General features: G+C 41.6%; 1 protein-coding gene across 1 annotated transcript in view; it reads left to right on the forward strand.

The window, feature by feature from the left end:
- Positions 1-20,053, forward strand: part of LOC149221889 (fatty acid amide hydrolase-like) — a 290,500-nt gene that overhangs the window by 181,699 nt on the left and 88,748 nt on the right. Inside the window, exons 12-15 of the mRNA XM_089385269.1 lie at positions 18,456-18,527; positions 18,701-18,781; positions 19,144-19,247; positions 19,373-19,465. Of these exons, the coding sequence (XP_089241395.1) occupies positions 18,456-18,527; positions 18,701-18,781; positions 19,144-19,247; positions 19,373-19,465 (350 nt within the window). The remainder of the gene's footprint in view (positions 1-18,455; positions 18,528-18,700; positions 18,782-19,143; positions 19,248-19,372; positions 19,466-20,053) is intronic.

The following is a 20,053-nucleotide window of genomic DNA, read 5'->3' on the forward strand; positions in this document are numbered from 1 at the left end:
TTTCCAATATCTTCACAACATATTTTCCTTGAGAGAGGAAAATTTCACCTGGCTTTTGCCAGTCCTCCAACCCTAGGAAATAGTGCTTCGGTCCTAGGTCCTTCATCTCAAATTCAGAAGCCAACTCCCTCTTACATTTGTGAATGAGAGGGTCTGCACTTGTCAGAAAGAGTTTGTACACATAAAGTACTAGAATGAGAGGTTTATCATTTTCAACGTTAAAGTAAAGGTTCGGATTGGCTTCACTTCTAGTGAATACTAGCTTCATCAGATAGCTATCGATCCTCTTATATCAAGCCCGAGGTGCTTGCTTACATCCATAGAGAGCTTTCTTCAACTTGCATACATGAGATTCTTGATCATGAACCTCAAACCCCTTGGGTTGGTCCACATAGACTTCCTCTTTGATTCAACCATGCAAAAAAGCGGTCTTGACATCCATGTGATGTAGGTTCCATCTTTGCAAGGCAACAAGGGCTATGATCGAGTAGATCTTGGTGTATCGGGCAACGGGTGCAAATATCTCATTGTAATCTACACCTTCGTTTTGAGAGAAGCCTCGAGCAATAAAGCAAGCCTTGAACTTTTTTGCACTTCCATCATCTCCATGCTTGATTTTGTAGAGCCACTTAGAGGTGACAACCGATTTGTTCTGGGATCTAGGGACCACATCCCAGACATCATTCGTCATAATTGACTTGTTTTCTTCATTCATAGCATCCTTCCATACTTGATGCTTCATGGCTTCTTTGAATGATGAAGGCTCATTTTGAATGATAATGTTCATGGCGGTCAAATATCCTTGATACATGTTTGGCTTCTTGCTTTCACAGAAAGTCCCCTTGGTGCAATGTGTCTGTCGACATTTTCGAGCGTCTCCCTAAGCCATGAGGGTCTCCTTTTAGAGGAGGAGGGCTCATGAAGAGGAGGATCAATAGGATCCATAGGTTCATCAACATTAGGCATCATTTGGTCTTCTTTTTCACCCTGATTTTCGGTATCAGCTCCTTTGTCCTTCCTTAGGATGGGAAGATTGTTGATCTTCCTAAGGGCCATATCTTCGTAGAAGGTGACATCATGACTTATCTCAACTTCGTTTTGGCCAACCACATAAATTATGCATCCCTTAGAATTTTCGCTATAGCCCACAAAGATTCCTTTCTTCCCAGATGCACCCAATTTGCTTCTTTTCTCTTTCGGCACATGAAAATATACGAGACTTCCAAAAATTCTAAAATGAGAGACATCGGGTTTCTTACCAGTGGACATTTGTTCAGGAGTCTTGGAGTCCAATGCTTAATGAAGGCATCGGTTTTGAATATACACGGCAGTATTTGCAGCTTCAACCCATAGGAACTTTGGAAGGCCTTGATCATGAAGCATGGTACGAACAACTTCTACAATAGAGCGATTCTTCCTTTTAGCCACATCATTCTGCTCGGGAGTGTATGGTGTTATAGTCTCCCTCTTAATGCCAGCTTCTCTGAAATAATCTTGGAATTCATTAGATTCGTACTTGGTCTCATTATTAGTCCTCAATATCTTGATTTTCTTCTCGAATTGGTTTTCGATCAAGGCTTTGAAGTGTCGGAACTAGGTGAACACTTCATCCTTTTTCTTCAAGAAGTAGATCTAGGTCTTGCGAGAATAGTCATCCGTAAAGGTGAGATAATATAAGTATCCTACCAAAGAGTTTACGGGCATCATACCAAATATGTCAGAGTGGATCAATTGCAATATATCTATGGTCTTGTTATTACTTGAGGGGAATGGTCCCCTTGAAAGTTTTCCTTCGGAACATCCCAGAAATATACCTTCATGCTCTACTTTGAACTCAAGCATACCTCTCACCATCTGTCTCACATCGGGAAGGGCCTTATAATGAAGATGGGCAAACCTCCAGTGCCATAGTTCAAATTGTAGAGATGTGTTGCAAGACATGGCTCCCAATGGACTTCCTCCAACTTGATACAAAGTGTCCACCCTAAACCCAAAAGTAAAAGCATCTTTAAAATTTCTTTTTCAAACACATACCTTTCCATTGATGAATGCCACCTTGAATCCTTTGTCCTCCATGGCTGAAATGGACACTAGGTTGTTCTTGAGGTCAGGTACATATAGTACTTGTTGCAAATGAATAGTGTTACCTTGATTCTATTGAAGGGTAACATTCCCTAATCCCTTCATAGGATAAGTGGCATCGTCTCCAAGGATGATCTCCAAGTTTGTCTCCTTTTCTATTAGATTAGAGAGGACTTCCTTGTATCTGATGAAGTGCCTTGAGGCACCACTATCAATCGACCAATTTCTCAAAGTGTCCAGAGGAGAGGTATTGGAGAGGGCCGATATAAGATTGTACTTTTTTTGCTTATTGTTAACAACATTTGATTCTTCATCCCTGGAGTTCTTGAATTCTTGGAGGGTCGACCATTTCCTTGATGTCCCGCATTCCTTTTTCCTTTGCCATTGGACCTGCCATTCCTTTGATCATTGTTGTTGAAGTTGCCCATGGAATGATTGTGGTCATCATCATGCGATGTGTCCCTTCTATTTGGACACTCCCTTGCATAATGGCCAAAATTATTGGAAACAGAACACCTGCCCTTCCTTCCTCCCTTAGATCTACGCTTTCCATGGAAATGACCTTTAAACCCTGCATTATTTCTCCTTTTGGCATGAGCGGAGAATGTAGTGGGGTTGCTTCTATTAGAGTTATTTCTTGCTCCACCATTCTTGTTTCTTCTTGAATGCATCTCGACATCAATTCTTCAAACCCTGGAATTCAATCATTGTTGAGGACGATGATTCTAAATACATACCACTCAGGTGGGAGTCCTCCAAGGGTTGTGAGAGTAAGTTCCTTGTCAGGAATGACTTCTCCAATCGAGAGTAGATCATTCTTGATCTCATTAATCCTCAAGAAATAGGATTGAATATCCTCGTCCTTGCCCTTCTTAATATCATTCAACTTATTCCTGAGAAATAGAATTTGATTAGCATTACTGGCCTTGAACATGTCGACCAACCTATCGTAGATCTCCTTGGAGGTCATCAATTCGGAGATGTAGGCCACCAGATGCTTGTCAATGGAATCCCTGATAATCTTCTTTTCTTTGACTTCAGCCCTATTGTACTTGGTCTTCGTAGCAACTAGTGCATTTGAAGAAGGTTTAGGGATTTTATGCTGCACATAGTCCATCACTTATTTTTCTTCCAAGGTCAAATCAAGAGACATCTTCCATCCATGATAGTCAGTTTTATCATGGAGCTTGTCTTCAGCCGGGAAGTAGGTTGAGGAACCCATTGAACCATTTGTCCTTGTCCAATTGTCTTTGGTGATTGCTCTTTCACTCTTGCTTGGGCTTTATCTTCACCTCAACTTCGATACCATGTTGATTTTAGGCAACAATGGTATGTTCTATGCTTTAGAGCAATTTTACTTCAATTTCTTTATTAGCCCAGTATCATTATTCAGATTAGCAATCACATCAACATGATAGTAAAATGAAAATAGAAAATAAACATAAACAATAGAAGACAAGCCAAGACAAGAGGACACAAGATGTGGCACTAGCTAGGGACAAACCCCAATGTGGGGAAACCCTTGATCAAATCTTCTTTTAGTCTTCAATAGTTCAGTAGAGAGAGATAGTACAATTTACAAATGTGATAATTTATAACAGCAACAAAAGAGCCCTAACCAGAAAAGTGAATGCTCGTCAACAGGGCAGATTTGACCCTTAGTAAACTGGTCAACTTCAACCTCCAAAGAACAAGATAAAATAGCCCTCAAAACAATCAAATTTTTAGCCCAGACAAAGTCTAGTCAGACAGCTCACCTGCGGTTAGTCCTAGCTGCAGTCAACGTTGGTCAACAATCAATGTTTAGCCTCGATTTCTGTGCCCAGAAATGCGGCCTGCCCATACAGAGACAACCCTCACAAAACCGCAGTCAAAGGAGGTCAACGCATGCTGGTCAACATTTGGTCAAAACTGTTCAGAAATTCGGTCTCTTGAAATTTTAGCTTTCTGAAATTTCGCTCTCTTAAAATTTCAATCTCCTGAAATTTTGGCCCCCTGAAATTTCGCTCTCCTTAAATTTTGGCCTCCTGATATTTCGCTCTCTTGAAATTTTAGACATGTGAAGAGAGAGAGGCCCAGAAATCCATACCCAATCAATGAGGAGAGAGAGAAAAGTGTGAAGATAAGTGAGTCCAAATGAGGCTAAGTCACATTCTATTTATATGCAATGTTGAGGATGAATAGACGTGACTGTTGGGCTTCTGAGCCTACATAAGTTTGTTGGCCGACCTTGACAATTTGACCATAATCAAAATAAATTCATAACTTGATTTGTACATGTTAGAATTGGATGATCTTTAGATCAATCCTACACCTCTCGGAGAGAGGAATCGAAGAAAAATATTAGTTGTGATAAATAAGATGACCCATGTGGAGTTTGGCCCTAGTTGCCAATTTTAACAACTTTGCATCCCGTCTTACTACAATCTTCCTGCTGCTAGGAATCTAGATTTTGTATGCCTTTGATGTCTCGCTATATCCTACGAGGTACCCCTTTTCTGCAGTCTGATCCAGTTTACTACGCTTCTTGTTTGGAGTGTGACAATATGCCACACTTCCAAATATTTTGAGATGACTGACTTCCGGCTTCTTCCTTGGGAAGACACCTTCGGGCGTTTTCTTCCCCAAAGCTCTGTGGGGAGTTCTATTCTGGATATACACCGTTGTGTTGCAAGCTTCTGCCCATAAGAATCTATGCAAATCGTGATCATACAACATAGTCTTTGTTGCCCCAACAATAGTTTTATTCTTACACTCTGCTACTCCATTCTGCTCCGGATTATATGAAGTTGTCCATTCTCTTTTGATGCCCTCTTTTATGCAGAAATCCGTGAAGTATTTGTCTGTATATTCTCCAGCATTGTTTGAACGCAATACCTTTATCTTTTTCCCTATCAGGTTTTCAACGAGAGTCTTAAACTCTCTAAACCGATCAAATACCTCATCCTTGATCTTTAAGAAATAGATTCAGGTTCTTCTAGAGTGACCATCAATAAAGGTGATGAAGTATTCACCACCACTAGGAGCTGTTGTGGACACTGGACCATAAATATCTGAGTGTATCAATCCCAATACACCCTCTGCTTTGTTTTTACTCATGGAAAAAGTTTCTTTAGCTTACTTCCCTAGTATGCATCCTCTGTATATATCATCATGCTCAGTACTAAGAACTTGAAGTCATGTAATAGTCTCTTTGAGCGTCCTCAGTGCTCCATGGTGTAAGTGTCACATTCACCTGTGCCATATCTCATTCAATTCCTTTTCACTATTAAGATTGTTGCCTATTAGTGCCATTGGAGACTCACGCTACAACCTATACAATCTGTTGCTTTGAGCTCCAATTTGTCTCTTCTTTCCAATGAAGTATACATCGTATCCCTTGTCCTGTAACTGGGACACTGAAATTAGATTCATTCCTAAACCGGGCACATACAAAACATTAGTGCCTCGGATGTTGGTTCTTGCTTTCGTCTGAAATGCTATGGTGCCTCTCCCTACTCAAGTACACTTCGTTCTGTTTCCCATAGTAATTTGGAAGTCCATTTGTTCTTCTTGATAGCTCGAGAAATATTCTTGTACTCCAGTCATATGGGCTGAAGCCCCGCTATCAATGTACCAAACATCTGTTGATGCTGAACTTTCCAAGCATGCGAATTCTTCTTTTAATCTAGAAGATAATCCAGAGACATCTTGATTTTGCATCCTTTGTTGTGCTATTTTCCTATTGATTTCTGAAGCTTTTTTGCCCCAACAACTGTTGCAAAATATCTGCATCCCAGCCAAAGATCTGCTTTGCAAGAAAAAATATGTTGCTCCCTTCTGCCTCTGGTAAGCTTTGATCTGGAGATCGAATTTCTCTGTCGACTCACTCAGAGAAATCAATTTCTCCTCAAAACTTTGTCCTCCTTGGCCTTCGAATTGCGTTGCCTCTGGGGTTTTGAATTGATGCCTTTGCAGAAATTTCGAAATCCTTTTCCTCTCTGATTTTGCACTCTTCTGCTTACGATCTGTGCTTTAATACTATGTGAATATTTCTAGATAGAAATCCAACTATAGTCACTGATATTATTTGTTCTACCTTTTGATTCAGAATAAGTTATTCACAGTGTTTCTACGACAAATATCGAAATAAAATCTATTGCAGCCTTCACAATTAAAATACTGTGGAAAAATATTAGCACAAGTATAATCATAATGACAGTTATTTTTGGACAACTGTCCCCAGAAAAACCCAATGCGGGAAAACCGGTGCAGCAGATGAGGGTTTCTTTATTAATCTTCAGCAAAAATTTCATGTACAAGATACAACCAGCAAAATAGAAGAGGAATCTCTATGAGAAATTTACTGACAGTTCTCTCACACTTCCTGGCGAGATTCTGATCCAGGAGAGGACCTGTTGCCCCCTCTGCATCTCACTGCGTTAGCTTCTGCGTGAGGACTGCATAGTCTCAGCGCTAGCCTATGCTCTGTCCCTCTTCATCACAACCTATGCATTGTCCCTTCTTTTCTCCTCTTGCACTAGTGACTGATGTTTCTACCCTCTCTCTCCTCCTCACCTGGAACTCTCTCTCTGAATCGATTTCCTCTTGCTGAACTTCGACCAGTGAGAAAATTGATTTTACTCGGGTAACTGAGTATCTGCCTGGTGTTTTTCCAAATGCCCGTCGAAGTCTTTCTTATAATCCTCCAGTTGAGAACCAATGACCCAGATTAGATTATAATCAATGGTTCAGATCATTTGGACTCAATCTTTGTCTTCTTCTAGAAGTTTCACCCACAGTTAGATTAATACCCTTTAATTATTTTAAATTCCTAAGTCTAGAATTAGGGTCCCATTAAAAATAATTAATTATTTTAATAAAATTGTCTCCGAGTGGAATTTCCCAAAACGATTTCTGGGTATTGTGGAATACATGTATTTAAGCCTCCCTGCAAATTTTGAGACTTAGAGCATATCCGATGTTACTAGAAATCAACATGAATGACCAAAATGAGTGCCTCTTGCTCTATTTATCAAAGAGCCTCCAAGATACCCATGTGGGCCCAACTCAACTTTCCCCACCAACTTCTCTCCAATGAGTGTCTTCCAAATGTGGGCCGTAATTCTCCATGGGGTGGCCCCCACGCTCCACTAGAGTTGCAATATTTCCCTTCCTTCCTAATGTTTGGGCTCCCAATTAATCCCAAAATTCATGTGGGAGCTCTGAACCCACATCTCCTAAGTGCAAACATGAAATAATACAAAATTGGGCAAGATTGATTTTTCTCTTAGCAATATTGCTAAGTGGGAATATCACAGTCCTCCCTGCCAAAACGTTGCTTGTCCTCAGGCAACTACCCAACAATGCTCTCTCTAGTTGTTGCTCCCCATTGTCCGTGCAAAAATGTGCCAGGGTCCCCGATGTGCCACTGATTCGTGCCTAACCTCTGCACTGTCCTGACATGAAAAAATCTCTCAATACTAGGATCCCACGCCATCCTATCCCACTTGAAGCTCCCCTCGCTCCACTCACTGCCCTGCCTAGCATAAGTACCAAAAGTCCCATGTATACCATCAATGAGTAGGGGATCATGATAATATGGCACTATGCCCAACTCCTCATGAAGTTGTTCTACCACGTAGGCCATCCCATGCACTCTAGGAGTATACTCTCAAAGATACCACCCAATCCCTTTAGAGATAGCCTCTCGCTCACATGAGCTTCTCTTGATATCATCCTGCTAGCCCTCCTGTCATGCTAATGAAGTCCCCCATGCCATTAGTGAGTCACCAAAGCCCAATGGAATATCTGAATGATCTTCCCCTGTAGAAATCAGCTCATCCCTAAGGGTAGTTGTACTGCCAAGTCCTATGATGCCCGGATCCCACGCTAGTCTAAAAAGGGTGCCACTATGTTGTCGTTGCGCAACTCTGATCATGACAGTCTGCCCCCCATGCTCAAGTTGTATCCACCTCTCTTGGGACCTGACGAAAAAACATCTATGGAGTCCCGAGGCATCTATACCAAGCACCTCCATGATGTCACCTCGTACCCATCCAACACTCACCCTGATTCATAGCAATAACAAGAAAAACCAACCTTGCCATATGATCAAGGCCTCAATGCTCCCCCACATGTCAAACCAAGGGTGAGCTGGGTCATCTCCCGTCTTGATCCCACTCACCATGAAGTAGAGTGTCTAATCAACCAACCAAACCCCTAAATTCCACAGCCAGAATGACTGCGACATAGTCCTGACGACTGATGGAACCAACATTTACCATGTCTCAGGTCCCTGTGTGAAATCAATATATGAACTCCATACATCACGAACCAATTTGGTGCGTGCGACACAACCCTGCGCTGACCATACCACACAGTGGGATCTGTTGTCCTATCTCCTAAAAGTGCTCCCTAATACTTCCTAGAGTCTAAATACCCGCCTGTAAGTAAGGTCCACCAACTGCTGTAGATGCTCCAGAGACACCTCGGAATGTCTCACCAAAAGAGGATCATGTATCACCCTGAGTGTGGGCTCAAGGGTGGTGCAAGTACTACCTTTGTAGGAGATCAGAATACCCGCAAGTCTGCATCCACTAACTCGCGTCCTGACCATATGCCACAATTGGAAAGCTTCTCTCCCAATGCACTGTGTCCCATCCAACTGTCTCAGATGAACCTCATGGGTCCTGGTGCTCATGATGAGAGCATCAGGAGATGATATCCAAGTCCCTTGTGTCAGTGTGTAATGCTGGAGAGTGATAGATGGAAGTTCACAGTCGACCTTGTGATCAAATTGTTCTCCAAATCTGAGTGTGCGAAACCCAATGGTGTGCTTGATGCCCTCGTCAGGATATCTCTCTGATGGCAACACTCTGACAACTTGTTGTGCATCATCTTGCTTGGTTGCACACAAGTACGTACCCCTACACTCCTCTACATAGCAATGAACTCCGTGGCACAACTCCATGCACCCTTGGATACCAATGCTTAATGCCATGCCCCTATGTACCATAGGGATTCCCATATGTGCCCATGCAAACACCACGCTGCTAGTACACCTACCACAAAGTGATCTACACCTCCTCATCTGCCCTGGTAATCCTAAGCGGCCTAACTCCACACCTGTTAGTGGGGATATCTCTGTTGTGTTGATCCTCGGTGAATCCTATTCCCAATACCCCAATGGGAGAACATCGCCTCCATACCATGCCTAGTCCTGTGGCCTACCCATGCTACCTCCTCCCACCAGCTCCTGCCAGAGAATGCTAATCATCTTGCGACCCCATGTGCAACCAACATGCCAATACAATCCATGGAGCCTGCTCACAAACCGCCTGTCCGCTAACGCCGACTAGAATTCCCCTAGGGAATCTATGTGCTCAGTCACTGGGTCGACTACCTCATCAATTCCATAGCCATCCCGCACGTTTGATAGCAGATAGGGAGCTCCACTTGGATCCCAATGCCAACCTGGGCCTCTAGCGCCTTCGGTGTCTAAGAGCTCCCACTTAGCTTTACCCCAAGCTATGACCATCTCCATGAGTCCAGTCCCCTCCATCGTGTACCAACTTAGAATCTCTTGCCATCCAACCCTAAGAGAGGGATCGAATGCATGAACTCCTACACATAGAACAACCCCGACATGCGGATGTTGCACCTTGTGCAACTCTGATCGTCTCATCCCGCTATCCAGGTCAACCCATGAGATCTGAATAGGTAGCTTCGTCTCCCTCTCTCCAATGGGAAAAGGTGCTCTAATAGTGCTGGTAATGTGGTCATCCCCTCTAGTATGTCTAAACAACTACGCCTCTCTCCATCCAATGCGTAGGGGTGGGCTGATAACATTGTAGATCCTGTCAATGCGCCTCTGAAGCGAACTGTGTTGGAATCCCAATGTGTGGTCTCTATGGTGCCCCTCATCAATGGCTAGCTTGAAGGATGGCTACACATCCTCCTCATCATGGGCTCGACAGGAGCCTCCAACTGCTCCTCCATAGACAAACCAACGTCCAAGACATGCTTATTAGTTAGCTATCGGTCGCTGCCGTTTGGAAGCGCTGTCATAGACCAGGATGCCTCATCAATGGATACTTCATTAATGGATGTGTGCATAACTGCCTCCTCCCATCTGTCTACTGCGGCTACCAAAGGAATCTCCAACAGAGGTGACTCATGGGTCACACCAAGTGTATTCTTGTGCTCCTCCTGCATGCCATTAGCCTCATGCTCAACCGACTGGGACGTATCTAGATGAACTCCCTCCTCCATGGGTATGTTCTCTCTCATCTTGTCTCTACCTCTGCCTCCCATCTTCGTCTCTGCAGTATTACTACTAGCGTTTCGTTCAACAATCATGCTCTTATTTTCTTCATCCGTGGGTCGACAACTATTGTTTCTTCTTGTTTCCCTTGCTAACAACCACTCTTCGAGAAGCCCTGCTAGTCTCTTGATGCTCCTAGTAACATTTTCAAATTGCTCCTGTTGAGACACTTTTGTTTTGGGCATAAGTTCAAACTGGAGAATAATGTGGGACTAGTGTTTTATCCCTCTGTAATTCTAGTCCATAATACCACTTAAGCATTTGTGTGATGTAGACCCATAGCTGGCCAAAATCATGCTCTGATACCACTATAATATTCCTAATGGAAATATAAAATGTTAAACAAAGCAAACATAGTAGAAACACACACAAAAATTTACAGCACGTTTAATAACCAAAAATCTCCATGAACTGCGCTGATCAAAGCCATTTTATTAGTAAATAAGAGGGTACAATGTGGTGTTGGAAAGAGTGCACCTAGGCTTGGTCAAGGCAATCTAGCTAAGACCAAATGAACAATAATAAATCCCTCTCAAATCTGTTGTTGCTCTCTTCTGGCTCTGTGCTGAAACCAGTGTTGATAATATCGGTATTGGCAAAATATCGGCGAGGGTCCAAAAAACATCTTATCGGCAATATCGGAGAAAATATTAGCAAGCATAAAAAATCAAATTTATTTATTTATTTTTATTTTTATTTATATTTTTTTTCAGATTTTTAAACATAGCCAATATTTTCAAAATATCGTGATATTTTGCCAATATTTTGAAAATATTGCGATATTTACTCGGCGATATATCATTTTGTTGAAAATATCACGATATTTTCGAATACCGCCGATATTATCAACACTGAAACTACCCAGAAAATATGTTGCTGGCTGCAAAGAACTGCTGCTAGGGCCTTCTCGGTGTTGGAAATACTGAGAGGGGGGGTGAATCAATATTTCTTTCCAATTGTTATTTTTTCTAGTCAAAACATTTATATTCAAAACACAAGATGAACAACAAGAATAAATGCTTTTATTAATATAATCTTTGCAATAAAATAGATACAATATATATATGGTTCCAATCTGTTACCAAGCACCAACTTGGACTTTTGTGAGGCTCCAACCTCCAGAGCACCAACTCTGTTTTGTCAAGGCACCAACCTTGGACTTAGGAGCACCAACTCCTAGGACACCAATCCTTCCAGTTCCGAGGAACCAACCTCAAGGGCTCCAACCCTCTGTTGTCAAGGCACCATCTTTGGATATAGGAGCACCAACTCCAAGGACACCAATAGTTCCAACTTCTGAAGCACCAACCCCAAGGGCTCCAACCCTTTGCCAGTTTACAGCTTCACTGTAGTCTCCATGCTACAGCATCAATGACAACTAGTCTTCATATGAAGGAGTCTTTACAACTCTTCATACTGTCCACACAGAGTTTGCAAAAAGTTATCTCATGATGATATCAAATAGCCATCATGATCTCCAATAATGTCTCCACACAACTTCAGTGTGTCTACAATTAACTGCACTAAGCTCTGCACAAGAATCAACTCTCAGTTTCAAGCCTCTGTTCTCACTGTCACTGTAAATGCTTCAGGCGTGATTGCTTCTCACTGTTCTAGCTATCTCTTACTTCCTTGAAAACAAATTCACATACGCTTCAATGCTGTTGCTGGTTACTGTTCCCTTCAAGCTATGTTAGATGAAACTTTATTTATCCCTTTACAAATTTGTGCTTTAGGTTGCGTTATGTACCTGATTAACCCAACACTGGTCTAAGCCTTTCAAAGGTGAATCCAATCAATAGAGTTGCTCGTCCTTTGGCTTCCTCTTGTCCTACTGGACCTTCGGCTTCCTCCTGTCTTGTTTGACCTTTGGCTTCTTCCTATCTTGCTGGACCTACCGCTTCTTCCTTTCTTCTAGTTCGCCAACAACCACTTACAGAGGCAATTCTTTGTTTTCGTATACTGATACCCTTGACTGATCCGGATTTAAACAGGAACGCAATAGATTATAGAGATAACCATAAAAACAGAGATGCAATAACCATAAACACAGAGATGCAGCGGAAATAATGCTTCATTTCATTAATGGAAAATACTGAAATATGTTTACAACCAGAAATGGAAATAAACCAGCTAGGGCGATGGTAGCTTATCTCTGAGAAGAGATGTGGCGGCTACATGCCTCTGAACTGTTCCGAACCGTGTTACAATGAGGCTCGAAGGCCTATTTATTGTTGAGAAACAATGGAAAACCCTTCACATCCCGAAACCTAACCCCTAGAAGATGAAACGCCAAATTGTGGGCCCCGTTTGGGTAAATTGGTACATCAATTTCCCGGGGTCGTAACTTTGGCATACGATCTCCGTTTGACGCGTACGATAGCTCGTTAGAAAGATCTATCCGAGTTCTACCACTTTGGGAGGCAACATGGGTCCAGATTCCCAAAAAAATGTCGTTTAGGGCTTCAAAACAGCTCCGGAAGTTCAGGACCCGAAAAATTGCTAAAAATAGTAAACTGTGCTACAATTTAGGAAACTGAAAAAGCTGAAAGAGACAGTTGTGGGGGTCCAAATGGGATAGGTGGGTGGCCACCAACATCCACCTGGATCATTCCTCCCCCCTTAGGAAGCAATGGTCCCCATTGCGTTGAGTTCCTCCATCTGCTGAACTTGTCCTGCAATCGCTGATGTGTCCAGTGATGGTGGGAAGCATGGTCGACGATGGTCCACATTGAACATTTGGTGCAGGCGAAGGAATGGAGGAATGTTGTGCTCCAAAGCATTGTTTCCCATAGCCTTGGTACTGCTGTAAGGACCATGTCGGTGTGGTCTGAGCTTCTGATGGGTTCTGGTAAGGCGTTCTTTCTGTCGATGCAACCAGACTTTGTTGCCCACCTGAAACTTGTGTGGTACCCATGTGGGTGAGGAGAAGTTGTTCCTGTGTTTTGTCATGACCGTATCCCTTTGCTGTTGCTGCTGCGTAGAGGAACCCTTTGCAGGGGTCATGGATGTAGCAACGATCTTCCCCTTACTTTGGGAGTGAACCAGACAGATGAATTTCCTGGTCTGTGATATGAGCTTGCTGCCTTTCTTGGTAGTGATCAAAGATGCGGCGGTAGGTGGGGCTACCTCCGGTATCCTGTATAATGAATTATTCAAAGAAATAATGACAGCACGAGCCCTGGACTCATACACAGCATGTCGCCTCCACAAGTATGGCTGACCTAATAATACATCACAAACATCCAGAGGTGTAACATCACACAATACCTCGTCTGTGAAGGGCTTGATGCTGTAGGGAAGGCGGCACTGCTGGCGAACTTTGAGATATCGTCCTTCATGAAGCCACCCGATACTGTACGGCTATGGGTGTGGTGTAGTCGGTAGGCCCAACCGCTTCACGACCTCTGCTGAAATGAGGTTCTTTTGGCTGCCACTGTCGACAATGAATTGCAGCGGCAAACCCTTCACCCACATTTGTGAGTGGAAAAGGCGCTCCCCCTCTTCTGGATCTGCAGGTTCATTCTTCTGGATCTTGGCGGTGGCAACAATGGCGCTCGGATCTGCATCAATGATCTGCTTCCCTTTGCCATTCCCCTTGTCGGGTTCTGGCTCAGGGTCAGAACATGCATCTGATTCGGAAGCCTTCAGCTCAGCCACCAACGACTGCTTGGTCCGACACTCACTTGTGTTATGAGTGGGACTCTTGTGGAATTCACACCACTTCCCTGTGTCCTTCTTTGACTTCATGGTGTTGTTCTTTTCTTGCGGCTTCGACGGGTTGTCTTGGGTCACCCCGCCTTGGCTTTGTCCTTTGGGCTTCGGATTTGCAGATCCAAAGTCTCGCTTCTTCTGTTTGAACTTTTGCTCGATTTTGACAGCATATCGGTATGCTGTGCCGAGTGAGGGGATGTTCAAAAACACCATCTCTTCCTGGATGTATCTATGCAGGCAGCCGCGGTATTTGAGTACCAGATGCAGCTCAGAATCTTTGATACCCAACTGTGTGCGAAGGGTATGAAAAATGTTTGTGAACTCCGACACATCTTGGTCTCGTCCCTGCCGCAGTGTGGTCCATTTGATGTATTTGTCCTCATAGCTTCCGACAGGGTAGTACTGCTCCTTGATGGCATCCCGGAAGTCATTCCAAGTGGGTGCGGCTGAAAATAGTGAGCCTGTACTTTCATCCTTCTGCTCGCAGTAGGTTTCCCACCAGTCCTTGACGTGGGGGGCTGCTTTGAGAAGAGCGAAAACAATCTTTTCCCGACTTGAAAATTCGTGAACAGAAAAATACCCATCTAGAAGATTTAACCATTTATCTACAGCATCTGCGTCTATCTGACCCTTAAAGATGGGGATTTCAAAATTAACTTGTACCTTAAAGGGCGTGGCGTTTCCAGAGTAGCTGCTGGAAGCCGATGTGTCGCTTCTGGGTAGCCGCTGAAGGATCTGCGCAAAGCTATCCATCATCGCGTTCCTTTGCCGCTCGAGCGCTTCTTCGAGCAAGATTTTGATAGGATCTCCTGCCCCCTCGTCTTTCTTCTCATCCGCCATGGGAGGCCGTCGGGATTTGCGAGGCTGGTCTTGCAAAGGTTCGACCAGTTCAAGCCCTAACTCCTTATATCCCGACCTCGTTGGGGACATGCAAAGAAAAACAGAGAAAAAGCAGACCGCTCCGATACCACTGATCCGGATTTAAACAGGAACGCAATAGATTATAGAGATAACCATAAAAACAGAGATGCAATAACCATAAACACAGAGATGCAGCGGAAATAATGCTTCATTTCATTAATGGAAAATACTGAAATATGTTTACAACCAGAAATGGAAATAAACCAGCTAGGGCGATGGTAGCTTATCTCTGAGAAGAGATGTGGCGGCTACATGCCTCTGAACTGTTCCGAACCGTGTTACAATGAGGCTCGAAGGCCTATTTATTGTTAGGAAACAATGGAAAACCCTTCACATCCCGAAACCTAACCCCTAGAAGATGAAACGCCAAATTGTGGGCCCTGTTTGGGTAAATTGGTACATCAATTTCCCGGGGTCGTAGCTTTGGCATACGATCTCCGTTTGACGCGTACGATAGCTCGTTAGAAAGATCTATCCCAGATTCCCAAAAAAACGTCGTTTAGGGCCTCAAAACAGCTCCGGAAGTTCAGGACCCGAAAAACTGCTAAAAATAGTAAACTGTGCTACAATTTAGGAAACTGAAAAAGCTGAAAGAGACAGTTGTGGGGGTCCAAATGGGATAGGTGGGTGGCCACCAACATCCACCTGGATCATTGACCTTTGGCTTCCCTTTTGCTCGTTTGAACTTCCGCTTACTCTGTGCTCACTCGACCTTTTGGCTTCCTCCTTTGATCGCTTGATCTTCATCTTCCCGATCTCTGGCTTCCTATGTCTCTTCGTGTTCACCAACGCTCACAGGACACGTTAATTCAGAAGAGAGGTTGAATTACCATAGAGTTACATATTAAAAAATATCAAAGAGGCCCCTTTTAATATTCATACAATAGACTTCATTATTTATGGAGGATTTCATAGGAGAGGCTGGACAAATTTGAGCTTAGTATGATGCTAGATGTCTCCCTCATTGGAGGAAATGATGAGGAAGCCAAAAAATATTTTTGGCTGGGTCATAAAGGATTTTGACCAAGAAAGGATGTATACATTCACTTTTGAAGCCAAAAGGACTTGGCTAGGTCGACCAAAAGTGAATGTTCCAGGGAAACTATAATATTGGACAGATCTTCTCCTTAGAAGCCAGAAGGACTTGGCTATGTTGACCAAAGGAGATAGATGAAATTCACCTTTAAAATACCAGAAGGACTTGGGTAGGTCACAAAGGACTTTGACTAGAAAGGTGAATAGTCCAAAGGCAAATTTTCTTGAGAAGTAGAAAAAATTTGATGCCTAGGCTAAGGTCATGACCAAAGGATTGTGATATATTTTCCTAAGGAGCCAAAAAGGAATCTGGCCCTCCTTGGATATTTATGTTAATCAAAAGGGCATGCATCATTATGACAAGCTCATGAAAATTTTCTTATGAAGGAGAATTCCTAGCTAAAGGGAAATCTGTTGTAGGAGAATACCTCACTCGCTAAGAGGGAGCGTTGATTTTTGTAGCATCGGGAGGTATTCCCGCATGCCAAGGAGCTTTTCAAATCAGCAACAGAAATTATAATTATTAAAAGAAAAATTCAATTTTTAATAGTCGATGTAGGCTCCAAGAAGCCTAAGTCGGCCGCACCATTAGAGGTGACCCTTGGTCAAAAGGGCACCCATTTGACCACTATAAATAAGACAATTCGACCTCCTCACTTGACAATAATTTGGATCACTCACAACAACAAGAAGTCATCTGTTCACACGTGTGAAGGAGCAGAAGTCTGAAGTTGACCAGCGAAATCTGAAAGAGAAGTTGGCCTCGTTGACCAGTGTTTTTCTGGGCTGCTTTGATTGAATCTTTGACTGATTATTGGAGCAAATATTCCGGGCATCTTTGAGTGAACGTTGACCGAATTTCCTGGCTGAAAGCTGGATGTTGACCGAATGTGTTTGACTAGGGTTGACTGCAGGTCAACTGTAACAGTTTGACCAAATTCTCTGAGGAAGTTGCAGGGCCAAAATTCGGCCTCCTTTGACCACTGTTGACCAAAAGCAGAACAGACTGAAAATCAGCCTGTTGACCAGATTTGACTAAGCTAACAAAAGTCATATTTTCTCTCTCCTTGACCAGGTTTGACTGGTATTTTGTGCTTGGAAAATGGCACAGATTTCTAGACAATTTATATTGTAAACTTTGCTGAAGATTGAATTCTCCTTAGAAGAAAATTTGGTTGGGTTTTTCCCAAGATAATCTTGTCTCTTTATGATCCTATGGTTATTATTGCATTATAGTTGAGATTTTCTATGTATAATTACCAATGTTGCGAACATCGATCGGCATTGGGATAAAATCAGTGAGGGTCCAAAAAACCAAAAAATCGGGAAAATTGGGAAAATATCGGTAAAAAATTGGCAAACATTGGCTAGGGCCTAGGCCAAAAAATCATGATTTCGAGATAATATCGGGATGTTATCGATATGTTTGCAACACTGATAATTACTTAATGATATAAGTGACATAAGACAACTTGAGAATACAAATCATTGGAAGTAATTATCAGATTAAGAAATCAGTTTCTATTATAAGAATAATCAACAAACTGATCACTTTTTTAAGTCATGTTTTGACCAATGTTACTGGACTCAACTGAGAGACTTACTTGGCAAGGCTGAAGAGTAAGAGTTGACTCAAACTTGTGAATAGATCGTGAATTGACTTGGGAAATTAAAATAATAGTAAAATAACTAATTTTAAGTGGGAAAATATACTTTTTAATAATATGAAAGTTTACAATTCCATGTAATGCAAATTTTTATTAATAACTCATTTCAAATTACACAAAAGATACTGCATAGTATAAAATGCCATGGATTCTGTACAGGGGACAAGTCTATTGGATGATTGTTTAAAATGGGATCAAAGAAGCAAGTAAAATCACTACTTCCTTATGTTTTCCAATGCGCTTTATAGATAGAAAACCATGGTCCTAGGATCAAGTGGTAGTTACTTTTAACTTTTTCAAACTTACAGGTAGCAACATTGTATTTTTCAGATTTCTTAGCGAATCAATGCTAAACATGCACCCAAATTGGATCATATGTTCAAATAGGCAAAGACATAAGGATACAATGTTATTTTATATGTATCAGCAACTTTTGCTTTACCGTAAGGCAAATGGCCTAACAGTGTACAAACATGGAAAATCAATTAACCTCTAATCATAACTGGAGTAGTATGTATCTAACTCTTAGGGGCTGCTACAAATGGAGGATATTTTAAACTATGTATTAATATTCACAGTTGAAATAATATATTTTAGTCATTGATTGACATGAAAGTAGAGATACTAAGACCCAGTGAACATGAATATTTAATCATCTAGATTGTCATTCACTCTATTTTTGTCTTTTCTGGTCTATAGGATTTTTTTTTTCTCATATGGTGGTTTCTCAGCCCCAGGTAAAGCTACCATCATTGCAAATCGATAAGTCAGTTGGAGATCTCAAGCTTGCAAAATACACGAAGGTACTATGAATATACACTTGCCTGTATTTGTACTTTTAATTCCCTTATCATTCACATCGGTTTCCTTCAAGAAAGGAGTAGAAATGCAATCATAAAATGTTCTCTTATGCATTATGCTCCCGTTATTGCTTTTAATGTGTGTTTAATTTCTACTTTTGTTGCATGGTGAACAGTGGTTTGACGACTGTGATGAGGGTATAAGCAAAGCTTGTCATCATGCATTGGATCTACTGGCAGGAGAGTATGGATGTAAGGTATATATGTAGATGGAATTACTGCACCTTTTATGGTTAATACAACAAATCTGTTATTTCATGTGATTATATGCTAGTGTGTGATATTGACTCTTGAGTATCCGAGTGTCTCAGTTTGTATCTATCCAAAGTTGGTAGTTGTTTTTAGAAAGACAACGGTGAATGCACATGTTAGCAAGCCTGATACTTCATTTTGAAATACTATTTCATAAAGAAAATGTTGACCTTATAGAGCAAGGCAAATTGAATTTTTAGTTAGATATAGAAATAAAATGCAGCCCCTTTTGTGTTAAAACAAAAAAATGACCTTTTATCCCTTCTAGGGTTTGACTTGTGAACGCTGTGTTTCCTTATGTTTGAAGATTTTGGAGGTGACTTTGCCAGAGATAGAAGAAATGCGCCTTGCACATTATGTAACAATCGGCTGTGAATGCAACAGTTCTGTTGGCCCTTCTTTTAAAAAGTCGTATGTTTCTCAACTTGTAGAATAAGTGTTTGTGAGGGTATTTCATTTGTTTTGGCATAGAAATTGCTATGGTTTAAATTCCAATTGCATGCTTATTGATGTTAAAATGATCTTTGTTGGATTAGAGGTATGGCAGTGTCGGGATGGGATGCAAGGTTTGCATTTCGCGTATATCGTTCTTTTAGCAGCAAAGAGTTCCTTAATGCCCAACGATTGAGGTAAGTTATGTTTGGTTTTGGCGTTTGTCTTATCTTTATTATTCTATGTATTGATTCACAAGAAACTTTTTCCCTATTTTGGAAAAAATGTGTTTTACATTCCGTTACATTTTCAAAAAGATTACACCAACTGTTATACTAGTAGGCTGAAGCAATGTTACATTTATTGTTATCAGGAATCTATCACCAGGGGTTCGGAACATAACTTACCAGCAATAATGGGGAAATTGTTGGAAATTATTAGAAAACTTAAAAAATACAAAAATAATCAATGTTTTTCAATTGTTTAAACTTCTAAAGTAAGCTCAATTTCAAACAAACACATTGTTACATAATATGAAAATAAAACTGATGTATAAGATGCATAAGATGTTAAGTGGTACATCAAAAATCAGTACTGAAATGTGATATCTGTCTTCAGTCATAAGTCTTGACAGTATAATACAAAAAGTCACATCAAAACAAAAATAAATGTATCTCATGAGATGATATTGATGCATTATCATCGTAGGCATTTAATTACTACAAGGATAATCATAATGCACTAAGATATCAATGGTTCCCTGAGCCCTCTACCCTTTTTATAGA

Source organism: Pinus tabuliformis, chromosome Q (assembly GCF_031772625.1).
Source record: "Pinus tabuliformis cultivar Carrire ecotype Pingquan chromosome Q, CPIR1, whole genome shotgun sequence".
Classification (NCBI taxonomy): domain Eukaryota; kingdom Viridiplantae; phylum Streptophyta; class Pinopsida; order Pinales; family Pinaceae; genus Pinus; species Pinus tabuliformis.